Source organism: Polypterus senegalus, chromosome 2 (genome assembly GCF_016835505.1).
Source record: "Polypterus senegalus isolate Bchr_013 chromosome 2, ASM1683550v1, whole genome shotgun sequence".
NCBI lineage: Eukaryota > Metazoa > Chordata > Cladistia > Polypteriformes > Polypteridae > Polypterus > Polypterus senegalus.
The window spans coordinates 53,099,872-53,127,345 of NC_053155.1; the positions used below are offsets into that span (position 1 = coordinate 53,099,872).

At 38.4% G+C, this 27,474-nt stretch overlaps 1 protein-coding gene across 1 annotated transcript; it reads left to right on the plus strand.

Moving 5' to 3' along the window:
* Positions 1-1,099: 1,099 nt before the first annotated feature.
* Positions 1,100-27,474, plus strand: lrrc58b (leucine rich repeat containing 58b). The gene is made up of 4 exons (XM_039743692.1): positions 1,100-1,775; positions 8,070-8,198; positions 14,007-14,284; positions 27,053-27,474. The coding sequence occupies exons 1-4, from the start codon at positions 1,324-1,326 to the stop codon at positions 27,244-27,246; spliced, it is 1,053 nt and encodes a 350-aa protein (XP_039599626.1). The 5' UTR covers positions 1,100-1,323; the 3' UTR covers positions 27,247-27,474.

Here is a 27,474-nt window from a genome sequence, read left to right on the forward strand (position 1 = left end):
ATCCATCCATTTTCCAACCCGCTGAATCCGAACACAGGGTCACGGGGGGTCTGCTGGAGCCAATCCCAGCCAACACAGGGCAGGAACCAATCCTGTGCAGGGTGCCAACCCACCGCAGGCTTAAAATATTAGATTGAATAAATATATCCATGTTAAATTGATTTAGAACAATACTGCATGCATGAATAAATTGTATAATTTAATCAGTTTTAATTAAATGTCTTTTCAGTTTTGTACTTAAATGTGACGTGATGGAAGCATACTAATTATATATTGTTTTGTTCATGAATGCAAATAAAAGTAACTATTCACAACTAAAGCCATTTGTATAAGTAAGTTTCCAAACCTGTGCACACAATTATCTAATATAATCGGCAAACTTGAACATGCCAGTGAAGTTACATCTAAATGTCCCGTTAAATTAAAAACAATAGTTTGTGTCTCGGATTAAAATGTGACAAATCCTGTCCCCTTGTCATTTTTGGGCTGCTGTCCACGAAAAGGTCTGATGTCTGAGTCACTGAACCTCGGCCTTTTGTGATTCCCGTGATCGACCGGCTTGCCCACAGCCTACATCAGTAGATATGCTGATAAATTTAAAGACAATAAAACAGAAGTAAATACTGTATAACGTATTTTTAGTTCAAACGTGTGAACTTTACTTTTCATAAATGGTGCTTACACAATAGTTTGTTGACTAATACAAATTAGAATTTGTTTCCATACAAAATATATGTGGTTGTTAATAGTACTATAGTTTGTTGACTAATACAAATTAGAATTTGTTTCCATACAAAATATATTTGGTTGTTAATAGTACTCTCTTAGCTGAAATAGTCTGTGGACATGAGCAAGATGCAAACTACATGGCAGGTTGCATAAGACATTATTATGAAATATTCAGCTCGCTTGCAAGAGAGCGACGCGAATATCAATTACCTTCTCTCAAGAGTCCTCCAGTGCGAATGAACTTTGTACATACTTCAGCAGCCAAGCCCCGCCTCCGCGAGGGAGTCTCAATCCCAAACTCTGAATGAGGGGTGAGCTTTACAATTGATTGGCTGTAGCCACCGTTAAGAGCTACGTAAGCAGGAGATGTCCCGCCCCCAGAGTCAGCAGAGATGGGGATGAGATTCGAGTGCACTGCATGCTTGAGCGAAGCACTTTTGGGAGGGCTTCACTGGCACATTATATAGTAATTTTGCTAAATTTCAGCGTTTCATGCTTCGTGGAGAATTTACGTTATTAGAAGTTTTACATATAGATTACGCACGATTAAGGTGAGCGATTACTTTGTCCAGCTGTGTCTTCGGAGAAATTAAAATGGAGGTCCATGAAAGCTCGGAAGGGGAGAGCATTTTGGATTTGTCCAGGCTCAATCTGGAAACTCTCAGCTTCGATCATTTGAGCGAGGAGAAGAAAAAAGAGACGCAAATGCTTTTTCTCCCTTACAACCGACTCACAGTGTTGCCTGGCTGTATAAGCCTTTTCTCCAGTCTCAGCTGGCTGGATGTCAGCAACAACGGACTGGCCTTCATTTGCGATGACATCCTACGTCTCTCCAATCTCAAGACCTTCGTCGCCAAAAACAACCGCTTGGACGAGTCATCCTTGCCCAAAGACTTAAGCACTATGTCCTTGGAGGTTGTCAACTTCAGCGGGAACCGCTTCGAGGAGTTCCCTCGCCAGTTCTTGCAGCTGCACACACTACAATCCATCTCTCTCGGAGGCAACAGACTAAAAGGCATCCCTCCGGAGATCGAAAACCTGACCAGGTAACCTAATTTTATGTTTTCGTGTGATAGAAGAATACTTCAGCTTTGGATCGTGCAGCATCACAGAGAAGTAAGTACGAATTAAACGCTGACAATCGATAGAAGTCGAGTTTCCGTGGCATATAAAGTGTTATTGCCCAGTTCTTTAGAATTGTGCCATTGGGTGACTACAGATTTTGTTTTGAAAGACGCTTTGTATTATTCAGACAGATACCAATGGACTCATCTATCGTACTAGTAATCATTAAATAAAGCTCACACGACATCGATAGTTACTACTTATTAAACAACAGATATGGCATATTTAAGACCATATAACAATCCTAGAATATATTATCTTTGCTACCTCCATCAATAATATGTGTCGGTACTGGTTTGTATGAGGTTCTGGGATAGTACGAGGATTGACAGCGTGGCCTAATGTCCAAAGTGATGGACAGTTGGTCAAGTCAAGTGGGTACTGACCTGTAAGGCACAAGAATTCCGGGTTCAGTTTCCACTTTCTACACACTGTGTCTGGGAGTACGTTATTTAATCTGACAGAGTTGCAAGTATAAAAAAAAAAAATGACGTTAATAGTTGTACTGTACATCTGTACCTGTAGGGTTCTTTGAGAAGGTATTTTCTGTGGAAAGGCGCTATATACAATGAAGTTTTAATGTGACTATGAGCAAGCTGCCAAGGTTCGACGGTTATACTGTACTTCTAAACAGCCGTGAACACTGATTTCAAGTTTGTTTTTTTTATTAAACTTGGTGGTACCCAGAAAAATCTCATTAGTCATTAGAGCAGAGAATATTTGAACAAGATCTATCTTTCTATAAAGAATTTGAAAATGGCACCTAAAGTTTCTTACTTTTTTTTTCTTGTGGCTTTTTATAGCTTCATTTGAAATATGCTTATCTCTAAACATTTCATCAAGCACACAGCAATACGTACTTTGCCTTTTGCAAGGAGAGTTGTTTGAATCCTTCCATGACCTCAGACAGTTGATGCAAATTCTTGAAAAGAGTGTAAAATAACAGGGAGGGGACAGTTAAGGGCTTGTAAATTAGTAAGTCACACTTCTGTTCGCTTCGTTAGGTGGAAGCTATAGAAATGCTGCATCAGGCATTTCTTTATTGTGGAGAAGAGGGAGAGACAGAAAATCTAGGTCACTTCTTCCAGGAAAAAATAATTTATTTATTTTTTCTTAAGTGATCTGCTTTTCGCTTTAAATTCCTAGTAGAGGTCACAGGATAAGGAAAGTGTTTGTTTTTGAGTCTAAAGTTCATTCTTCGACATAATGTTGAGTAGTCAGAATTAGTTTAAAGTTTTTGGAAATCAATTATGTAGTTTGTTGTGACAAAAAAAGGAAATGCATTTTGTTTAGCTATTTTTGTGAAGCAATTTGATCATTTTCATTCTTTGAGAGTCCACAAAAATGTGCGTTAATGCACTTGGCACACTGCATAATTTGCAAACAAAAAGGCACTCTTATGGTCAATAAGAAATATCAAATACTGTACTCATATTTGTATGTACGCCTGTTCAAGGATTTTTGCAATGGCTTGGGACTTAAAAAAAAAAAATAAAAAAGAAGAGGAAGAAATAGGAATAGGAAGTATGTCTTTCCAGTTAAAGGTTAATTTTATTCAGTGTTTTTCCCCATTAAACATGTTATCTTTTAAGGTACACAGTGTGTGGTGTGGGGGGTGGACCTAAAAATAAACCTAAGGTTTCTTTTTTCTGTTTTCCGCAATAGTTGCTGCACACTTACACATACGCAGTGTTGATGCAGGCTCTCCAAGAAATTTGTCATACTGTGTATACATGCCAAATTCTGGTATCCTGAGAAACTGTCATCTGGCAATTTCCTATCTTAAAACCTGCCATAATTCCTGGTAATTTGCCAGGTTTGTTTGTGTTTAAAGTAAATCGGAAAAGTAATGTTTGAATATTGTCAAGTTCTTGTAACGGCTAACACATTGTGTGGACTTTAATGGTGAAACTTTTGTAAGAGAATTCAGTAATGATGTATAAAAATCTATGACCCATTTTAGCTTTACACTGAACACTTTTGTAAAACCTGGATCTTGCCATGTCATATTATTTGACCCTGTTTTTTTTTTTTTTTGCCCCAGTCATTTTCATAAGGTGTTTTGCTGGAAGGTTTTTTAGTGCAAACTGTTTTACAATATGGCACAGCTGTCAAATAATTTGGACAATCATATAGGCCACAAAACTGTACAATAATATTTTGCATAATAGTAATATTTCAAATTTGGTCTTAGTCCAGTAAAGTTTGAGCTAAACCATTTCAGATATAAATTCTCATTTTTGCATGGAGGATGAATTCTGTTTGTAAATTCAAGTCCTTTTCAGCACTAGTAGCTCACTTTTTATGTGCAGTAATGGGAAGACATGTGTTGCCTGTATTTTTAAGTTCTAAAGATCATTTAATATGTATCCTTTTCTGCCTCCACTGGGATTGTTTTTCTCAGCAGTTTTATGTGTAATACTCCTATGTATTCTTTTGCAATTGCTGTGTAAAAATACAGAAGAATTTAAGATTGCAATGGGATTTGTTTTTATAGAGTTTTAATTGAAAATGTCCTTCTTTGCTTCCCCCACACAGTTTATAGCCATTTGATTATCTCATGTTTATCCAGTGCTTAACTGCAAAGGTGGGCCAAGATTGACAAAAATAAGTGTTATATGAATTTAAAGCTTGTTCAAGCAAAAAGTAAAAATGGACTGATGGAATTAAAGTGCTAATCTGGTATCCACTCATAATTGCATAGAATTTATTTTTGGCTACTGTAGGTTCACACAATAGGAAAGGTAACTGCATTCAAAGAAGTACATAAAATGTCTTGGGGGAGACCTAACTATGAAAATAGAATAATTATCCATGTCAACTAATATTCAAACTTTTTTTTTTTTTTTTTGTAAATTTGCACTCTTCACTGTACATGTAGTTGAGTTTTAGAGGGCAAAGAGGAGAGCAGATATGTGTTTTGTTGTGTTTTTCTTATTTGGACTGCCAATAACCAGTACATAATAAGCACTGTAGGAAGATACTGAGTAGTACTGGAAAGAAAACAATGGTGCTGCAATTGTTAAAATTAAAAAAAAAAAGCCCTTCACTGGCAGCCTTGGTACACAGTGCTGACCGAGGCTTTCCGGCTAAAGTGGCCTAGGAAGGGAACATTAAAAGTGCTTGTCCAGCAATAGAGAATGCTGTCTGATCTCAGGATGATAGGTTCAGATAGGTATGCATGCACTTTGTGCTCATGAGTTTACTATCACAGATACATAGCAGAATAAAATTCTTACTTGCATGTCTCATCCTCTGAATAAAATATCTTCGAAAAAAAACACACACAGAGGAATGTTTGTACTATATATAGACTATATATAGCCCTTTTTTATTATTATTGTCATTTTTTTTGTATTCTTTTGATCATAGTATGTTTAAAGCATGATATGCCCATTATGTGCATACACCTGCACTGTTGCTTAAATGACAAAAATGAAAACTGCTTTAATGAAGGCGACTTTAGAAAATGCAACCCTTCACAGAAATCCAGATCTCTGCATGTAGAAAATGATGTAATCAAAAAGATGGTGTTGTGATATTTTATCATACTTTATTTGCTCAAAGTACTGGCAGAAATTAATAGATTAACCCAGGCAAAAAGGATTTTGTTGTTGTGAAGTAGTATCGATTCCACATACATCAGTAGTGTTGAGGCACATGCAGACATTGAGAGCACATTGAGAATAGGTCAGGTCACTTAGCAGTCTCTTATATATAAATTGAGAGTCTTTATGTGCTTTACAATTGTTTTTTTTTTCCCTTTTCTTTAGGTATTTCTTTCTTATTATTTTTAATGATGATGCAAACTAACCACTCAAAATGAATAAGCATAATCAAGAAGTGATGAATTTCTTGATGTTAATATTTACTAAAATCTGCACATCCCTTTAATTTCTCAATCATGTACAGTAAAATACATTTTTGTGGTGATACTTTTTTTTAAATCTGGAAACCTTTCAAACTGCACAACTTTTTTTTGCATTTGAGGTTAATTTTGAGATGCAACATATTTGAAGTGCAGCTATCATAGAATTAAATGCGGTACAAGCAAAATGTATGGTAGTATTTGGGGGCAATGAGTTAAACTTTCAGGGCAGCAGGAAATTTTTCGCATACATAGGTTTTATGTGTAATTTATGTATCCTTATTTTTGAATAATATTTTTTCTTTTTTTGCTTAGTTATTAGCATAAGTGCTTAGTTGTTGCTTCATAATTAGTTGTATCTCTATGTAGAGATTAGCTGCAGAATGAACCTGATTGTGCACCTTGCTGCACAGAGTATCAACTACATTAGCACAAAGCTGATTGGAAAGTTTGAAACATTTTTGATTTCAAATATTAATGAGGTGTGTAAAATTCAAATATGAAGCTAGAATATATTTGTGTGACTGCTGTAGTTGAAATAAACTTCTACTATACAGAATAATCTGTGGTGGGTTGGCACCCTGCCCAGGATTGGTTCCTGCCTTGTGCCCTGTGTTGGCTGGGATTGGCTCCAGCAGACCCCCGTGACCCTGTATTTGGATTCAGCGGGTTAGAAAATGGATGGATATACAGAATAATCCCGCACGAAAACAAAGATAAAATGTATATAGAAATCTGATTGGTGTTTTTTGCAGTGAAGCGAGGATGCCATCCATGCAAAATTATTGTCTTGAGTTTTCTCCACTACTACAGACTCTTCCAAATGTGTGTGTCACTGATTTCCTTCCAACTACCTTACTGTTTTGCAGCTTTCTGAATTTTATGCCCAGTCACAATTTACATTTTCTGCCACCTGACGTTAAACTCCAGTATTTGTTTAGTAATCAGTAAAATACAATACAAAGCTCATACCAATAATTCTTTAATAATTCTTTGCATTTATACCTGTATAGCGCTTTTCTCACTATTCAAAGAGCTCAGCAATCGCAGGTTAAGGGCCTGGCTCAAGGGTCCATCAGAGCAGAGTCCCTTTTGGCATTTACGGGATTCGAACCGACAACCTTCGGATTGCCAGTGCAGATCCCTAGCCTCTGAGCCACCACTCTGCCCAAGACAGAGTACCTAGGGGAGTATAAATATCTAATATTGTTACATCCCTAATAAGCAAGTCCTACGATGGACTGATATTAAGTCCCATGTTGGTTTCTACCTTCAGCTTAATGCCCTGACCCCCACACATTTTTTGAGGTTTGTCTTCTTCGTTCATTTGAAGTGTACAATGATCTCCTTTGTTTTGGTGGTGTTTAGGACCAGATTGTTGTTCTTACACCACTTGGTCAGTTCCACCTCTTTCCTGTAGGCCACTTCCTCCTTGGCTGAAATTAGTCCAACTATTGTGATGTCATCAGCCATTTAATTATAGTATTAAATGGGTGAATGGGGGTGCAGTCAAGGATAAGGGGTGACGAGCATTGGGCTCAACACACAGCCCTGAGTGATTCCCATGTTTTGAATGACCGTAGAAGTGTGGTTCCCCTTCCGGTCATGCAATGGTGTCTGTTCAAGAGAAAGTATATGACCCAGGAACAGAGAGAGAGGCCGAGATCTAGGTTTTACTATTTATTGACAAATTATTGGTGATATAATGGTATTCATGTAGAGCTAAAACCCATAAATAAGATTGTGTATCACTTCTGAACCCTGGAGTGAAAATTAGGAAAAATGTAAACATGAGTTCTATAAATGATCCTAATAATCTTTAACTTTTTCAGAGAAAGTGACATTGGCAATCATGAGAGAAATTACAAGGCTAAATATTATGTGATATTACTATATTTTAAGTGATCTGCAGTAAATAAGACAGACTTGAACACAGATATACAGGACTTGGAGCAGAATTTTAAAATTGTGGTCTTTGTGCTACAGTTGAACATGTGTTTGAGCGTGGTAGTTGTAAGCTATTATATCTAAAGAATTAAACTTTTTTTGTACAGTATTCTCAACAGTGACATCTGCAGAACTATCACTAAAGTAATCTGGTGTCAGATGTTTACTGTGCCAGTTTCCAAGACTGTTAGACTATTTTTGTTAATTACACTTGTGGTTTAATTGTAAGGGGAAAAATATATTTTTCTTCCATTCCTCTCAGCCGTACTGGCAGTATTCTGTTTTCAGGTGTTGTTCCCCTCTGATTTCACATCACAGTTAGTTGAATTCCCAGCAATTAGCAGGTATTTTTGCTATCTTATTAATATCAGATCTGTTTTTTTTGTTTTTTTTTCTTCAGCCTGGAGCTTCTATACTTGGGAGGCAACAACATCACCTCCATTCCTCCAGAATTGGCAAACCTTCCCAAACTGAGCTACCTGGTACTTTGTGACAACAGAATACAGAGCATCCCTCCTCAGCTTGCACAGTGAGTGTTTTTTTGACCACTTGCTTGTAAGAATCTAAATGTATGTGATAATATATTCACAAAAGTATCAAATGTAAAAAAACTGACTAAGCATAAATACCAATGCAAGCCCATTGCAACACATGGTGAAAAGGGATAGTTTATCAGCGTTGTTGTCATTTACTGAGGTGTGTTTTAAACTGAAACTCTTTAGTATTATAAGGGCTGCAGCACCCAGAGTTTGAATTTTGAGCTTGGCAATTTGAGTGGAGTGTGAGCTCTGTCTGTCTGTGTTTGTGGTCTTTAGTCTAACCAATTTCCAAAGACATACTTGTTGTGTTAATCGGCTTTTCTAACCTGTGTACATTAAGCACCACCATGATGGACTCTGGTGTCTGTCCTGCCTTGGCCCTAGTGTTGTTAGGATCAGCCCTATGACCTAAAACTGGATTAACTCACATCTACTATTAATTAATGAATTTCTGTCAAGTGATAATGGTATAGGTTCATTTGCCGCTGATTTAAGTATGGCATTTTGTATAAAATAAAAAAAATACTGTGCCTTTTATTGTGGGTTAAAAAGATATGTAAGGGAAATTAGTCCAAGTGTGTAAATAAAAGTCTTTAATTGTACTGTCCAGTTTCTAGGGGATAGAGAAAAGATATGTAATATATTCCTTGGCCAAATAGGAGAAGACTTATCAAAATGGCATTGACTCCAAGCGGCACTACCACTAAACTCTTTGGGGTGGGGGCGGGCTATGTGGGGAGAGAGAGAGAGAGAGAGACACACTGTATAACAGCCAGTAGCAAAGACGGCAAAAAATAATAATTAAAATTTAATATGGACCACCTCACCAGTAGTTGTGACGAGTAGCTATATACCCTCTTCCTTGCCAAAAACACTCTCCAGTGATACACCTGTCAGTCAAGTAGTCAATCAAATCAAATGTCAAGAACGGTTATTTTAGAAGAACATGAAGGTTCTGGCTCTTATAGTTTTTTAAGGTCTGGAAGTTTTTTGCCAGCCTACATCTTGTGATTATGATGTATACTCTGAAGTACAGAGATAAAGGTTGATAAGTCATATGTGACGCTTTCTGTCTAAAAACATTTATTTGCAAACTTTAATAGAACTAGGAAGTAAGGCAGGATAACTTAACTTTTTTTTTCCCTTATGTCATTACACAAGATTTCATTTATTATACTTGTTAGTGTGGTTTGAATTAACTATAGAGCAATAATCAAATTATTTGAACAGCCTGAAAATAAAGCATTCCATTATTACATTGTTGATGCAAAATAATGAACAAGTGTTTCTGCATCCTGTGTATAATTCTATATGATTAATATTCAATAAGACCCCTACCTCAGGAAGGCAAATTAATGCAGTGAATGGGGAGTAGGATCTCTTTTTCACATTCTGGCTGGGAAACCAGAAATTTGAAGAGCTCTGTATAATTTATGAACACAATCTATATTAACATCATCACTTTCTCAGCTGTGATTTAAAACATGTCCATAACCCACACTTGCTTTTTGAACCAAGCAAAACAATTAAATGTATTTATAACATAAGGGTAATAGAAGAGGGACATATGCAAATATATAGATGTACTGTATATGGACAAAAGACGCAAACAAAATAACAAAAGCTTAAACTTTTTCTCTCCTGCAGAAACTTATCAGTTATCTTATCAGTTCTATCTCTTGGCTTAGGTAGAACTTTCCTCTCTTATTGGAAAAGGAACATGACTTATGAATTCTGAATTTTCAATTCATGAGGTTAAGATGGATAAGTCTGGTTGATTGTGAAGTTTGTATTGCCAGCAAGTGGCACTCATTTTCTTATAGTAGCTAACATTTGCCCTGGCTCAGGGACCACCCTCCACTACACAGAGTTTAACTGTTGAAGTGTTTGTGTATGTTTGTGTGTGTGTGTGCATGTGCGCGTGCATGAGTACATGTGTTTGTGAGGTGCGGCTTTGCTCTTTCCTTTTGGATTTAGGGTGAGAAGCTTACAATAGGCAGAACTTATCCCTCACAAGATTATTATCTTTAGTTACAGTTAACACCAATACTATAGTACTGTACATTAGCTGGATTTGTTCAGTCTATTAAATTGCAGCTAACAGTTGTTGGAATCAAAGAATACTTCTAGTGTGAGGTGGGTGATCCTTGGTTCCTTTTCTGGTCAGCTTTCTCCACACACGTGTAAGGATTTTTCTGCGCAATTTCTTTTACTTGTTCAGGAGGTCTCAGTCTTTGGTTGCATTTTCTTGTGATTAACAGGCAATACTGCAATCTTCTCTTCAAAGGTTTTACACATAGTGTCCTTCAACACAAGAAAAGTTATACCTGATAAATGAAATGGTGTTCAGTCAGTGACCATACTTAGCAAGGCGAACACATGGTGTTCTCTCTCTCTCTCTCTCTCTGTGTGTGTTTCTGTTGCAGCCACACTCTCTCAGCTATGGGTTCTGGTTGTGAACAGCCAAAATATGGCCAGATCAAGCTGTAGTGCAGTGAGAGAAGAGCAGTTAGGGTGTTACAAAGGTTTTATAGGGAGGAACAGAGGTTATGTCATTGGCATCTTAGGTGCACATAATCCCATCCTCTTGGTTGATCACTGTTGCAAAGTTCTGTCCTTCAGTGTTACTTATCCTGGATTTAAGGTCCTTTGAACAGAACTAGAGTCCATTTGGCACCTTAGAGAGAAATATACCTGGCTGTTACCTGGGGCCTCATGTATAACGCCATGCGTAGAACTCGCACTATAACATGGCGTAAGCACAAAAGCCGAAATGTGCTTACACACAGAAAAATCCAGATGCAGGAATCTGTGCGTACTTTAACTTCCATGTTCTTCCGCTACATAAATCCCGATCAGCGTGAAAAGTAACGCTCGTGCACGCGCTTTATGTAATGCCTCAACTCCTCCCAGAATTACGCCTCTTTGAATATGCAAATCAATATAAATCGCCCTTAAGCTCAGCCTTCTGTGAAAAGACAATGGGAAAAGCACGGGGGAAAATATAAGAATTTCAGCGAATACCAAGTGGAGGCAAAGGAAAAACATACTATTTGTTTAATTAAACCGTGGTATAATAAACAAAAGGAAGTTGATCGAGTGACATAGCGTGTTGGAGAAACTTGAAAGCTCACGTTCACAAAGTTGAACAGTGCCAGAAATAAAAAAGAAGTCGCATATCAAAGTCGCTGTGAAAAGGCGAGTTTTAGCCCACTGTCTGAGTGTCATATGAAAGCTTATTAGGATACAGAGAAAAAAAGGAACACAGTGGGGGGAAAAAGCACGAAATGTCAACTTCAATCTCGAAATTTCCACTTTAATCATGTAGTTTATTTTGTCATTAAAGTAGAACATCATAAACTTCATCTTAAAATCGTTTAATTAACCAGTTTCTCAAATCACATCGTAATTAAAGTAGCGCGTTAAATGCTTTGTTTTGTATGTGATCGTCTATGTGCTCTGTGTGTGAATCACTAATTGCTTCTTAAACTGGCTCTCTTTCTCCAGCTGGACACAGAATCCATTACATTCGTGATATTACAGCTCTCTGAATAACTAAAATACTGAGATGTATACGTGATATCATTTTCATGATGATAGGAGTTAAAGCACGTTATTAAACATGGGTTTCACGGCGCAGTGATTGTGTGCGACCTTTGATGAAATAATTTATTGCAGCAGTACTCGGGGGCGGCTCTAGGCTTGTGGTGGCCCTGGGCAGAGGAAAAATCGGTGGCTCCTTCGCCCGCCAATGTCAGTAAGGTAGCTTATGCATGGTGGATGGCCACGTCCGTTGCGGACACTGCATAGCCGCCTCGTGCTCATGACACAAGCATTTAACTTTTGCTGAAATTTGTCGCTGCGTTTTTAGCTGTGTTGTTGTTTTCTCTTTCTGTTTTATATTCAATATAAATTGGCGTAGCCGCCCCTGCAGTCCTTGCTTTTCTTTCTCCAAGTAACCAATCGTCACACAGTCAGCTCTGTAATAGACGTTAAGCCATCTGTAAGCTTAGAGCGCCAATTCTTCAAAACGTTTCAGGAACATTGAAATATCTTCGTAGTACATGTTTAATTATTCTATCCTTCACGGCAGTCCCAGTGAAGAATATAGATTATTTAAATGAAGTTAAAGTTTTACCTGTATAATATAATAAACATATTTTGCTGCATTTCATCTTAAAAATGATATCGTCATCATATGTAAATACACGCTTTATAAAGTGGCTCAGGTTGTGCGATATTATAACTGTAGTGCAAGTTTACAGTTAGGTAATTGTACTTATAAGTACAAACAGTTCTACAAGGAGCAATTGATTAAGTGCGTTTAAAGTTCTTGGGATGAAACTGTTTCTGAACCGCGAGGTCCGTACAGGAAAGGCTTTGAAACGTTTTGCCATGGCTGAGACAGCGTGTGCTTGAAGCTGTATACTGATAATTCTCTTTCCGATCAGCTGCTGCTGTAATTCACTCTCAAATACAGTGATATAAATACTCCGAGTGGTGCAGTGAGAGTAGTATGGAAAAAGATGATCCGCTGTGGCAACTCCTAACGGGAGCAGCTAAAAGAAGAAGAAGGTGCAGTGAGAGTAACAGTTATGGTATTTGGAATACTATGGCTATTCCCTGGACCATTATATTGTTACAAGTTAATTGCAATCAGATGCATTACACTAATAAACAATATGCGGTTAGTTTCAGTGTATTTATAAAGCCGCGTCAGGAAAATGTGTAACCACACAGGAACAGTAGCACTGCTTTGACGCTGGGTGCCGCCAGTTTGCAAAACCGAACGTAGAACTTGCGTACGACAAGCTATGAGGTACCGTGGAAAAGTGCGTGGCTTTACGCCAAGTATAGGTTTTATAGATCGCGATTTGAACGTGGATAAGTTCTTACGCAACATTTCTGTGCGAACGCACTGTTTATACATGAGGCCCCTGGTTTGGAATTCATCATCTGATCAGATAAGGCTGCAAATGTTGTATTCCAAAGGGGTGGCCCAGTTAGGCAAACAGACTTTTCGCTAGTGATAAGAGTGTCTGGCAACAGTTTGCTAAACCAGGACTTTGGTTCCAGTCTGGTAAAATGGATAATGCTAGTCTGTCCTAAACCTGTATATTGGAAAACCACTCAATTATGTAACATTAAGCCTGAAAAAGTAGATTTGGTTGGGCACTAATTCATCCTTCAGACTAGAAATTACAATTAGTGGGTTTGAATTTAATCTCTTAATGGCAAAATGAAAGAGAATTGCACTCGGCGTTGAACCTCGAAAGACGTATTTGTTTGCATACTGAAACAAGGGAGCACTGTCCTGTGACGTCTGCATATTTGATAAGTAAGAAATGAATCGATGATAAATGTTTCTGACAGTCGATTTTCAAGCACATGTAGTAGAATGTAATAAGCTGACAATATGAAAAGCCACACTAAAATCTGAAATTAGGAAGAATAGAGGATATTGGAATACCATTTATTGTACAAGTTCAGACTCTGTCACTGATATAGCCAGGGAACCAGGCTGAAATTCCTGTGGTTTTTATTTATTTATTTTTTATTTCACTAGCAAGTTTTTTTTTTTTTTGTTCTGGCAAATATAAAGGCAAAGGGCTTCATTTAATTTACTTTATTCAAAAATCAGTAGGAGTTAAAGGTGCATAGCTTTATGGATATGAGTGCACACTGTATGTTGAATTAATTTACCTAGTTCAAAATAAGGTGCCTTTTTGTGAACAGCAGATAGTATAAGATATGTTTTAAAAAGTAATTTTTACAGATTTTTTTTCTTCATGTTACAGGTTGCATTCACTGCGTTCCCTGAGCCTTCATAACAACCTTCTCACTTATCTTCCTCGAGAGATTGTCAGCTTGGTGCACCTCCAAGAGCTTAGTCTACGTGGAAATCCACTTGTTGTTCGGTTTGTTAAGGATCTGACCTATGACCCTCCCTCACTTCTTGAGCTTGCAGGACGTACTGTTAAATCCAGAAATATTCCTTACTTCGCTGAGGACCTACCAGATAACCTGCTCACATATCTGGATTTGGCAAGCAAGTGCCCCAACCCCAAGTGTGGAGGTAAAAAAAATCATCTAACAGTCACCAGAGTCTTATTTCCTTTCCTTTGTCATTTACAGAGTATATGCTGCTATTTCCTTACATTGTGAAAAATTCTGATCGTGTTTCAATTCATATTGTCTGAGAGGGGAGTAAGTCTTCATTAGCTCTTGTAAAGTTTGTACTGTATATTTCATTGATTTAAATTAAGCCTTGCCTTTGGAGACCCTTTGGGACTGCCTATAGTGGTATGTAATTGTAGCCTTTACTGAATTTAAACATTTTTCTGCATTAGGTATGCATGTAGCTTAGTGAGCACCAAAGCAAATCAACTTAATATTGACCAGTGGACCTTCTGTGACATGTAATCAATGTAGATGGCACCCCAATATCATAAATCCTGAGCAAATGATTTTATATATATATATATATATATATATATATATATATATATATATATATATATATATATATATATATATATATATATATATATATATATATATATATATATATAATAGGCATTCGTCCATCTCGAAAGATGATGTTTGCGCTCTGGAATGATCTTCATTTGTGTTTTTGGGGGCAGCGCTGGAGTGACTCAGCAGTCCGATCCTAGATCGACAGTCTCTTCTACAGTGGCTGCAGGTGAAGCTGGATGGGGGGCCCCGAGTCCTGTTTCTGCTGTCTCATTTTTCTCCTTTGCCTTCTGGTTTTATATATATATATATATATATATATATATATATATATATATATATATATATATATATATATATATATATATATATATATATATAATTCACTAAGGCAAGACCCATGGAAAGAACGCCGGAAGGGGCGTGGATTCATTAAGCCGCCGACAAGTAAGACACCTATGGCGCACGCAGGAGGAGCCACGCCCACCAACTCCAAGACCATTGAATACGACGACAACTTGCAGAGCCACGCCCACCAACTCGGGCACGACGACACAAAAAGAACGGCGTCATTTATATTCGTCTGTCGTAGAGGCCTCATGTACCTCCAAGCCACCTTGACTGTTCATAGAGGCATGTTTTGCGGAGGTGAGTCACCATATGCAGCATGTAAAACAGTTTGCGAGGGGTATCCCAAGGGAACCTTAAAACAATCCTTTACAACTGAGGTTAAAACACAATGAAGTAAGCAGTCTTTAAAAACGAAGTTTTGTTACGACGCACGACCGCGTGCACCATAGCAAACTGTTTTACACGCTACATACAGCAATTCGCATCCGCGACAAACATGCGTCTTCTTCACTCACGAACAATTATATGTTGCTCTCTCCAGAGTTCCATCTTTTCATTCAATATCTGTTGTATCCTCAGACCCTCCGTTTTTAATCAACTGTGTCTTTCCAGAAGTGTTCAACCATCAATAAATAATTATGCGGTGTTTGTTATGCCGCGGCTTCACTATTGTGTTGTATTTTGCTCTCTCCAGAATTCCATCTTTTCATTCACTTACTGTTGTATTCTCACACCAACCCGTTTTAGACAACCGTGTCTTTCCAGAAGTGTTTAGCATTCAATAAATAATTATGCATGAGATGGAGCGTGTGTCTACCCGGGCAAGAGAGGCGTGGGTAAGCCGTTGAACCCCATTCGGGCTGCAAACCGTGGAATTCCCACTAAGTGCGACTCATACGTTCCCACTGGTTGCGTCCCTACCCTTTGTGCACACCCCCTTCCCACCTCTCTATTACCGTGGTCGAGTGTCTTGGTGGATTATACTGTATATAGAAAAGCAGCCAACGACTCAAGTGACGAGTTGGAGGTGGGAACATGAGCGGAGAGTACATACGGAACGAGAATTCAGCAGACTAGCATGACAGAGGGAGCTGAATGGACGTCCTTCTCCTCTCCTCCCGTTCCACACTTCCCGCCATGCACCCTCATCCCTCCGTCTGGCAAGAGAAGGCGCGATTGCGGTCCGCCAGTTTTCAGTCATGGATGATTGTGTGTTGGTTCGTTCCGTGCATTGTTACAATGTTGTTTTTCTTGCTGATTTATTACATTACTGATTTTTCAAATGTTAATTTTCTCCCTGTGCTTAAAAATCATTAAAAAAACGGCCTGATTATGCGGCGTATGGTACGCTGCGGTTTGGCTAGTATAGTATATTTCATCCCCATTTATGAAACACTCCTTAAATATCTCCATTAGATTTAAATTTTCTTTGGAGTTTTGATACAGTGATGCTTCATATGACCCAATGCTTCCAGAGTGCTTAGACTTTACAATGGTCTAATTGTTCATAAAAACTGCGCCTAACCTAATCCCTTTAGTGTCGGCTATCTCATCCATTGACAGTCTTTTTCATCTGTTCATGTCATACGCTGGACATACATTGGGTCATCTTTGTGGAACTTTTTGATATAGTGAAATTAGAAAGTGTGACAAAAGATTTTTTGGATTTGCCCCATATATTATTGTTGAGTAGTCAAAAGTGAGTGATACCGGTCTTTCTGTAAAATAACAAAGAAAAGTGAATATGACAAACAGGTCAGATTTATACAAAACAACAAGAAGTGAAAGATGGTGTTGGTATGGTCAGGAAATTGTCATCAGGATGGGATTAGCAGTGAGAAGCCATCAGAACCTGATGAAAGTGTGGTTATCTGCAAAGGATGGGAAGTGATGAATTTTCTTACTCTTCCTTGGGTGTGAAATAGAAAAGGCATTAATGCTTGTTACCAACCCTTTTCCTGGTGTCTTTTATGCCCTGTGTTGGATCCTTCGGGAATCCCAAACAGAGAGGTCATAGACACAATAAAGGGCATCGGCGTTGGCTTGGAGAGAACCCCAGCAATAAACTATCTTGAATCTATAAGCTTGTATGTCTAAAACCCACCTTGTGACCCATGAGTTCGATTCCTTAAGTGTGGACATCCACTGTAAGGCAGCATGGTCAGTGACTAAGGTGAACTCGCAAACCAGAAGGTAGTACCTTAGCTGAGTCACGGCCCATTTAATGACCACGGCTTATCATTCCACCACCACATACCTGGCCTCCTGATCTAGTAGTTTCCAGCTGAGGAACATCACTGGGTGTTCAGCATCGTCAACACTTTGGTAAAGCACGACCCCCCAATCCTGCGCCTGAAGCGTCGGTCTAGAGAATAAAAGGAAGAGAAAAGTCAGGTGACTTCAATATTGGTGCTGAGGGAAGGGCCTGTTTTAAGTCAAAGAATGCAGCTTCAGTTGTATTATCCCGAACCACATTATAAGGAGCTTCTTTCTTTGTAATACAGTAATCCCTCTTCGAAGTAGAAGCCATATGTTTGTATGATTATTTTTATATATTTTAAGCCCTTATAAACTCTCCCACACTGTTTATAAATATTCCCCACACAGTTATACAGCATAAACCCTTTGTATTCTCTTAGATATTAGGTAAGATTCATTGAAATTATGTATGTAAACACACTGATAGATACACTGACAAGATATCGAGCGTCTCGATAGCACATACTGTATGTTACAGCCATAACGATAGACAGTCCACCAGCAATAAATACGTACAATGCAAGAAATATTGTATACAGTAAATGTGTGTACAGTGACACTAAATGTACATACATGTACTAAGTACTGTACGTTGAAAATTAATTATGGTTACTCACCAACAATGACACAACAACTTGTCCGATAACGATGAGTTTAGTTTTACTGCACAACAAAGGAGAGCATTACAGCTCTTCTAAAGGAGCCTCTTCAGGTGACTGTGTAGCACCGCCGTTGTTCTTCTTCCGGCAGTCTTCAATCCAGATACCTAAAGCAGATTCCATCCGGACTACTGCCTTATTACGTCCACTTACAACTCGTTTTGCACCCTGGTTAAAAGGACACTGCAGCCGTAGATCTTCTATTCTTTTCCTCCTTTATAAATAAAAAGAGTCGTGGACTCATTGATGCCGTAATGGCGTCCTAGAGCGGTGTAGCTTTTCCCTTCCTTCAACATATCCAAAATGTTTACCTTTTCGGCAATCATTAACATCTTCCATGGGCGCTTGGACACGGCCTCTGAAGCAGTAGCAGGAGCAGATCGTTTTGGAGCCATAATGAAGGGCTTGACTACGCACAAAGATAAACACAAAAGTGCACAAAAGTTAACTCTTTGCATAGTGAAACATTGATGCTGAATGAGCGAGACAAGACTTCCTGGTTAATGCCACGGAATCGAATTCGGCGCTCCGTTGCTGAGCCAATCGGCACACAGGACCTTTCGCGGCTTCACTCCATCACGGATTTTAAATGTAAGCATATCTAAATATATATCACGGATTTTTCGCTGGTTCGCGGATTTCTACAGACAATGGGTTTAATTTATGGTACATGCTTCCTCAGTTTGTTTGCCCAGTTGATTTCATACAAGGGACGCTATTGGCGGATGGCTGAGAAGCTACCCAATCAGAGCACGTATTACGTATTAAATAAAGCTCCTCAGTGATATACAGTATGCTTCCTGCGCAGTGCTTCGCACACTTAAAAGTTCTAACAGCCCATATTGATTTTTGATTGTTTGCTTTTCTCTGTCTCTCTCACTCTCTCTGACATTCTCTGCTCCTGACGGAGGGGGTGTGAGCAGAGGGGCTGTTTGCACAGAGGCTGTTAGCTTAGAAGATACGGACCTAAAAAATGCCGGAAGACTACCTTCACATTGATCCCTTCATTGTGGCTGCTTTATCGCTGTGCTATGCATACTTAAAAGCCCAACAGCCCTATTGATTTTTGATTGTTTACTTTTGTCTCTCTCTCTGACATTCCGCGCACTCCTTTGAAGAGGAATATATGTTTGCATTCTTTTAATTGTGAGAAAGACCTGTCATCTCTATCTTGTCATGGAGCACAGTTTAAACTGTTGACTAAAGGGGGTTATTTCAAACTCCCTGCTCTAACTGCGAAAATATTAGAGTTATAAATAAAGAATCCTACTTCGTGGAAATTCATTTATCTGTCTGGAGCGGATTAACTGCAGTTAACGAGGGTTTACTGTATAACTGTGCGGAGAATATTTATAAAGAATGTGGGAGAGTTTCTAAGGGCTTAAAATATATAAAAATAACCATACAAACATATGGTTTCTACTTCGCGGATTTTCACCTATCGCGGGGAGTTCTGGAACGCAACCCCCGCGATCAAGGAGGGATTACTGTATGCTGAATTTTTTTTCAAATCCATTGCGTAATTGCCCGATATATTCCAAGATATTGACAGAGGGAAGGGCTTCTTCCTCCCACCCTTCTTTTAGGATATCCAATAAGCCCTAGGGTTGTTTCCCAAATAATGGCTTAAAAGTGAGAGAATCCTGTAGAGGCCTTTGGGAATTCCCGGTAGGCAAATAGAACGAGAGGAAGTAGCTGACCCCAGTTTCTTCCATCCTCACTGACCACCTTATGCAATATCCTTTTCAAAGTTTGATTAAATCTTTCTACCATCCGTCTGTTTAAGGGTGACAGACAGGTGTTTTCAAATGTTTTATCCGCAGTAACTTGGCAAACCCCTGAACGTTTCTGAAGTAAAGGGTGTCCCCTGGTCTTTTAAGAATTTCTTTGGGGATCACAACTCATGAAAAGACCCCTACAAGTTCCTGTGTGATATTTTTTGATGTAGCTGAGCGCAAGGGAACGGCTTCTGGATATCGTGTAGTAAAATCCTCAAGAACTAAAATGTATTTGTGTGTTCGGGCTGAGGGTTCCAAGGGACCTACAAGATCAATACTGATCCATTCAAATGAAATATCTATTAGGGGAAGAGGAACTAGAGGAGCACAGTCCCTCTTAGGAATCTGTCGCAGTTGACACTCTGGACAAGAAGTGCAAAAAACGACAGACCTCCTCGTTTATTCCAGGCCAATAAAATCAAAGTATAATTCGTTGTAATGTTTTCTCGGTACCCAAGTAGGCACCTAAGAGATGAGTGTGTGCTAGTTCACAAACCTGCTGCCGGTAGGTTGGTGGGACTAGCAACAATGACCTTCTCTCACTCTCATGTTCCACTATCCAATATATTAAATAGTTTTGTATTACAAAGTGGGGTCCTTGTGGTATGGGAAGGTGGCCATTAACTGAAATTACTGCTTTCCTTGCAAAATTGAGGGAATCATTGTTCTCTTTTGAATGATGTTGGAGTGGCTTTTAGTCATGGTTGCAGTAGGTCACATCAGCGAGCAACAATGGAAATGTTATTCCCGGAATTAAACATGGCAGTCACTCGGAATTCATTTATTAACACCACTCCTGTATAAGGAAATGACAAAGGGTTAGCAACGGCACAATACCTTTCTCCTTTCTGTTGTAGTCCATGGGTTCACAAAGCTGGGCATAGGCAGACACAATGTGCCCAACCTCCCCACACTTGAAACACTGGGGAAGATTAGGTTGTTTCTCCCGGGGCCTAAGGCAGCACTGGGCTCCATGGGGCAGGACAGATGAGCAGCCTGTTCTGCCCTCTCCGATTTACAGGCCATTTTTTGGCGATTGATTACTTCCACCAAGGTTTCCATATTTTATATGAGTGTTTGCAGATCTGCTGGGCGAGATAATCGGAGAAAGCTTTAATTAAAATTTTGCAGGCTAGCTGCTAGATAATCTGTCAACCATCATTTATGTCTGGCAGTAGCCAGCATCTGATCTTTCCTCATATTTCGAAGGCCTGTGCCTGTCTCTGGTTAGCCTCTTGGGATGGCCCCGGTATGTTGGCGCAGTCCGCTAGCTCTCAGTGATGTCATTTGGCAGTATGTTCAAAGATCAAGAAATATGATTCGATATTGTCTGCCTTGGTGAGACAGAGCTCAGGCTTGGTCTGATTTTACTGCACTCGCCGCAAAAGCCTAGGATCTTGTTTCTCCCAGCTATACTTTCACCTGTTGTAATTCAGCCATGATGGTGGTGAGAACAGTGCTTGGGCCCTGCTCTTCAGTCATCTTCCTTGAGCTTAAGTCCTGCCGACTATGCCAGTTATGAATTAATTGAGACAACACAAAGATTTGGGGATTTGCCCTGTATATTTTCATTGAGTGTCAGTAGCGACTGATACTTTTCTTTCTTTCTGTAAAATAACAAAGACAAGTGAATATGACAAACAGGTCAGATTTATACAAAATGACAGGAAATGAAAAGATGACATCGGTATGGTCAGGAAATGAGGTCATTGGGATGGGACAGCAGTGAGGTCATCTGCAAAGGTAGGGAAGTGATTCTGTGGTTCTGAAAGAGAAAAGAGAAAAGGCATTAATGCTCATTAACAACCCTTTTCTTTTTTGGACCTTTTGACTGTCCCCTAAGTGCGTGTGTGTGACAATAGTAAAGCTTTTTAACTCTTTAACCGCCAACTCCCTAAATATTCCCCATGCCGGGCGAAATCTGAACAATTTTCGTTTTTTTACTTTTTTACATTTATTCAAGCAGTATTTACCACTAAATGTTGTGCAAGTTCTAGAAACGGGCAAACGCGTAATAAAACACAAAATATACATTTTCTCAGGTAGCTTGAACAAGCAGTCACGGTTTGAATCTTTCTTATGGCTCATTGCTGTTGTCATTCAAATGAAAGAATTTCAGTAGCAAAGAGAATCGATTACGTTTCATTGTATCTGAAAAAATAGGTGTTGCATACATAGGATCTGTAGACCAGTACATCTCAATATCTGGTTTTCTGATTATTCCCATACACATCAAAATCCCAATGAATTTTTTCATTTCGTTTTCATCACTGTCTACCTAAGCATGAACACGGAAATGTGGAGGTAAATCGGGATTTTTCTCAATAAACTGTGCTGCATACAGATTTGTTTGATGACCAAAATGTTTGATCAAGTCAGGTGACACAAACAGCTCATAAAACTACTCAGCAGTGTAATTGTTTACATCAACAGTAAATCTACACGTTGCCTCAAACGTATACACCCACTCATCACCATGATCCGATGCGTCGGCTTTCACAGTATCAAGCAGCACACGTTGCTGATCATCATTGTCGCTAAAATCTTCTTCAGAACTGCTAAAATCGTGATCAGAATTATTGTCCAAAATCGCCTGCAAAACCTCACTTGAACTCAGTTTACATTTCGCCATATTCACAACGTTCACTTCTGAATGGTTATCACGTGACCAGAAAAGAAAAAGTTTCCGGCTAATACAACCACAGAGTTATCGAAATACAATGTAGTAATAATACCCACGCCAAAGCGTCCGTTATACTACGCGCCAGGCATTCACATAACCATAGACAAATGTGCCGGATAATTCCGGCAGTATGGCGTCAGCAATAACGCTACGATGCCGGATATATCCGGCAGAGGGCGGTTAAGAGGTTAATGCAGCATATGTATAGAGGACTGATCCTGGTGAATTTTGACCAGGTGTAATTGATTATCCAAAGGAGTATTTTTCTCTATTGAATGCTTTTATTATCCATGTTGTCATGGTTCAGACACAAGAAACATATATATTATAAACTACAACTTTTAATTTACATATTTAGGCAAAAATTAAAATGCACATACTTTTGATAAAAATAAGTGCTCCGATCTGTTGCAGACATAGGTTAAAAATTCTGGGTGCTTCATATATCTGTATCTTATGTGTTTGCTTTTTAATAATTGTACTATTTTTCCTGAAAGTGAATTTGCAAAGCATAAAGTTCTTACGACTTCTGTACTGTTACATAAAACAAGTGGGTTAAAACTGCAGTCTTCAACCCTCTTAACATTACATTTTTTCCTCAAAAAACATAAAAAGCATTGCATTTTTTGACTTGAAAAATTAGTTTTATTAAATCTAGTCTTTCTACTGTAATATGTGCAAAACAATAAAAGTACCAAGTCCAAAGTGTAGAAAACATAATAATGATACAAATATTTAATAATAACAGCAGACAGCACATGTGTGAGGCATGCAAGTGTCACTTTCGGTTTCACCAGAATCACTTTCAGCTTCACTGCCTGAACACCAATTCACCTCGTCATCACTGCTGAGGCTAAGAAAAGACTTGTTTCTACACAATTGACCTGCTAATGCTTGGACCTAAAGCTTACACCCAACACTCCTATACTATAGTCCAAGTAATGCTCGGCACTAACACTCTTAGCACTTTTACAGCGCGAGTAATCACTGGGTCTTAAGCAAAATGCGTCTGTACCACTGCCCGAGTGACAATCAGGTTTAACGCTAAGGAGGTTAAATGAATATACTGCTTGAAAATTGTCTTCTCCTGCTTTGTGAACATCTAGGCAGCTGCTTAAAGGAGCCCATGGTTACTGATTGCTGGGATAAGGTGTGAGGAGTCAGATCATTTATACAGCTTTGCAATTTGCATCACCTGGGGTTTCCTAACGATAACTGTGAACAAAGCATAGTTCTGATTGGCTAATGAAGATCTGAGACCACCTTGGTAAAAGTTATGAGACCCAATATCTTGGGGTGCCCAAACTTTTGCATAGTGCTGTTACCTTTTTTCACTGTACAGTTGTACAAAACAAAAGCAATACACTAATCTTGCATAAAATGTTGAAAAGAAATGTGTCCTCCTTAACTTTATGCCTTTTGGTGATCACTTCATCTGTTCACTTAACTACTCACAGTAACAGTCATTTTAATCAAGGGTGCCCAAACATTTGCATGCCATTATATGCAACAGAAAAAGCCTTAAAGCCAAATATGTCAATTTTTCAAGGTAAAAATGGTAGAGTATTGATCCACATCTTTAAATTACACACGTTGCAAAACACCATTTCTATGTCAGTTTAAGAAGGAAAAAAATCTAATCGTTCTTCTGTGTAGACAACTAGACAATAATGGAAAAAAATTAGACTCCTGATCACATTTATTTTCACTATATATAGAAGATACTGCCTGCTCCAGTTGGATTGCTAAAACATGCATGTGCTTCAGTGAGAGAGAATATTGAGCTTTCATAGCAGGCAAGTAAGTGACAAGAACTGAAAAGACATTACAGGAATACATCTGGTGCTTGAATGGGAGAAAGCCACTACAGCATTATTGGTGAATGCTGGCCCATTTCAAGCCTGCATACATCCACACATCCATCCATTCGTGTCTATATTCTGCTTACCCAGGTCGCAGTCCAGCTGGAGCCTATCCCAGCAAGCATCAGATGCTAGGCAGGAACAATCCCCAGAGAGGTGCAAGTCGATTGCAGGCATTTTAGAACCAATTTAGCAATGCCAATTCACCTACGTTTAATGAGGCTTATGTTTAGTGAGTTTAGTACTGATGTTTTAACATAAGTAGATGGGCTATCATTCCTGCCTTACAGTGCCAGTTTCTAAATGGATTTTGCACATATTTGGCATCAGGGTCAATGAATTTACTCCCTCAAAAACATTGTGATCAGTTCTTTTTATTATTTTGTTGTCAGCAAGAGTGACAAATCGTGCATTTATAAAAAGTCGATAATGGCTTTGTGGCGTTTCAGTCTTTGCTGTCATACACTCTGCCTTTTTTTTTATGGTGCATTGTCCAGACCTGATACAGCAAAAGTGGCATGGCACTTTTTAAACAAAAATCTTAAGGCATTTATTAAAAATACAGTGCTGTGTAATCAGTTAAGTTACAATTTATTGTTGTGTGCAAAGCACATGAAAGTCCTACATGCTGTTTTTATTAAGCTTACACTCACTTCATCTTGCTCCATGGCATATGTAAAATAACTACACAGACTGTAATGAGGGGTGATTGGGGTTCAGCATTGCGTTGTCATAACTCCATGGCTGCCACAAGCACATAAATGTGCAAGAAGCATACAGTATCCCTACCACGAGAAAACCGGAGCAAGACTCTTGATAAACTGATTATTTCCAACTCCCATTATCACAAGGATACCTCCTAAACATGGAAGGCAAGGTGTGTGTGTGTTTTAATAATCTAAAGCTCTGATGTTTAAAAGTGGACATATTTGGTAAATTAAGGCCTTTTCAGTCACTCATTGGATATGGGATTCCTTAGAGCCCCATTGTAAGCTGCAATTAAGCAGAAAAAGTATTTTTCAAATTTATAACAAATTTTTCACTTTTGAACAAAATTTTATTTGGTAAATTAATATATACCATGATTGTGAAAAAATAACTTAGACTTAAAAAATGCTGAAATTCTGTGCATGCGCAAAGTGACAAAAATGAAATGGACTATAGTTCTCACTCACTCGGTTTACCTAAAGTACATATAAAAACACTGACTTAATTACTTATGATTGCTCAAATGGATTAATCTCCGTAATTAGCCACTTCTTCTTTACAGCTTTTTTCCCCCCCTCTTTTTGGTTTGGTACAGGACTAAAACACTTGGGTAGCACAGTGGCTTTCCAAGTGATAGCGCTGCTGCCTCACAGTAAGGAGACCAGGGTTTGTGTCCTGGATCCTCCCAGCATAGAGTTTGCATGTTTTCCCTCATGTCTGTGTGGGTTTCCCCAGGTTCTTGTTTCCTCCCATTGTCCAAAGATATACAGTTGGGTGAATTAGCAATGCTAAATTGGCTCTTTGTGTGTGTGTGTGTGTGTGTGTGATCACCCTGCGATTGATTGATTGATTGATACCCTGTCCAGGATTTGTTCTTGCCCTTTACCCTATGCTAGCTGGGATAGGCTCCAGCACTCCCTGTAACCCTGGTCTGGATTAAGTGGGTTAGAAAATGACATGACTAAAAATCTTGGTTTTTCATTTTCTCTTCTTAAAGATAAAGCAAAAATATAACACAGGTGACTTGTGGTTTTTTTTTTCTCCTTATTTTAGGCATTGTATGCCAAGTGAGCAGTCACCTCAGAGTGAAAATGCTTGTTGGCTAAAATGAGCCAACATTGAAATTTTTCTTTTTTTATCAGTTTTAGAATCAAGTTGTAATTTAAAAAAAACAAAAAAACAAAATTGGAAATATGGTGGTTATTTTCCTTTACCCTTTAGTGAGAAAGAAGCACTTATTGCAGCAAACAAAAACAGGATTTAAGAGTTCTTCTGTTAACCATCAGTTCAAGAGTGAATAAAAACTGCATCCGGAGCATAATGATACTTCTATTCTAGAAAAATCTTCAAAAATCTATTTTAGATCCTAGAGCAGTGAGTGGGATGGAAAAAATCAGTCTCGGAATCGGTTCTAAAGGGTTGCGTTAAGAAGCAAATTCTGCCAGTTTTACTAATGATGATACAAGCTCACCATTTTAAAAAATATAAATTGGTATAACTAGAATATAACTTTTGAAGTGGGGTTTTCAAGATACCAGAATACTCTGCAGCATTAACAGGGTTAGGTAAACTTTTTTTTTTTTGTTTTGTCTCCTTGTTTTCAGACATTTGTTAGCCTTTTGAAAATGTATTTTTAAATACATTCTAATTTATATTTAAATATAATGTTTAACCTGACAGTTCTAAGAGAAGCAGATCTTTGGTCACTTATAAAATCAGAACCATAGATTATCTCTTCCGCTTTAGTCTTTGTTTACTTTTGATTAAATGAATCTCTCTTTTAAAGAAACGTATTTATTCCAATTTGAGATTGTATTATCCATTCTTAATTTTATGTGGGATGTTATTAAGACAGTCATTTTTATGCATAGTAAACTAACAGAAGTAGTCAACTTAACCAACATTGGCTCCATTGCTGGGCTATCGTTTATCCTTTATGGTACAGTATCTTGTCACTTTGATACGTATAGTAAAATATGTATAAAAAAAAATTAACCTTACTTACTAAAACAAACAACTACTGTGTTCAACTGTTTCTTTTTGTTTTTTTATTTTTTTGTTCCTGTTTAGGTGTCTACTTTGATTCATGTGTTCGGCATATCAAATTTGTGGATTTCTGTGGCAAGTATCGCCTCCCTTTGATGCACTACCTTTGCTCCCCTGAGTGCAGTTCTCCATGCAGTTCAAGCTCTCAAAGTGATGCTGACTCTGAAGATGAGAGCAGTGTACCAGTGCACAGATTGCAAAAGGTTCTGCTTGGCTAGATGTATAGATGTATAAATTATTAAACTAAATTAACAGGACTGATTTCCAGACTGGGAGCAATATAAGTGATGAAATACAGACCTAGATCTGAGGAGCATTTTTCAGTGCTATGCAAATCTTTGAACAACTTATTTTTCTCTGTCTATTAAGGCACTGCAAATAAAGAGACACGACCTGGGAGTAGACACACCTTATAATGAAGGCTCATTAAATATGATTTGACACTT

Excerpts from the sequence above, each read along its gene's own strand:
- lrrc58b (XM_039743692.1), top strand. The coding sequence starts at position 1,324 with ATGGAGGTCCATGAAAGCTCGGAAGGGGAGAGCATTTTGGATTTGTCC. Across the intron at positions 8,199-14,006 it reads ATCCCTCCTCAGCTTGCACA|GTTGCATTCACTGCGTTCCC; the intron begins GTGAGTGTTTTT and ends TTCATGTTACAG. Across the intron at positions 14,285-27,052 it reads CCCCAACCCCAAGTGTGGAG|GTGTCTACTTTGATTCATGT; the intron begins GTAAAAAAAATC and ends GTTCCTGTTTAG.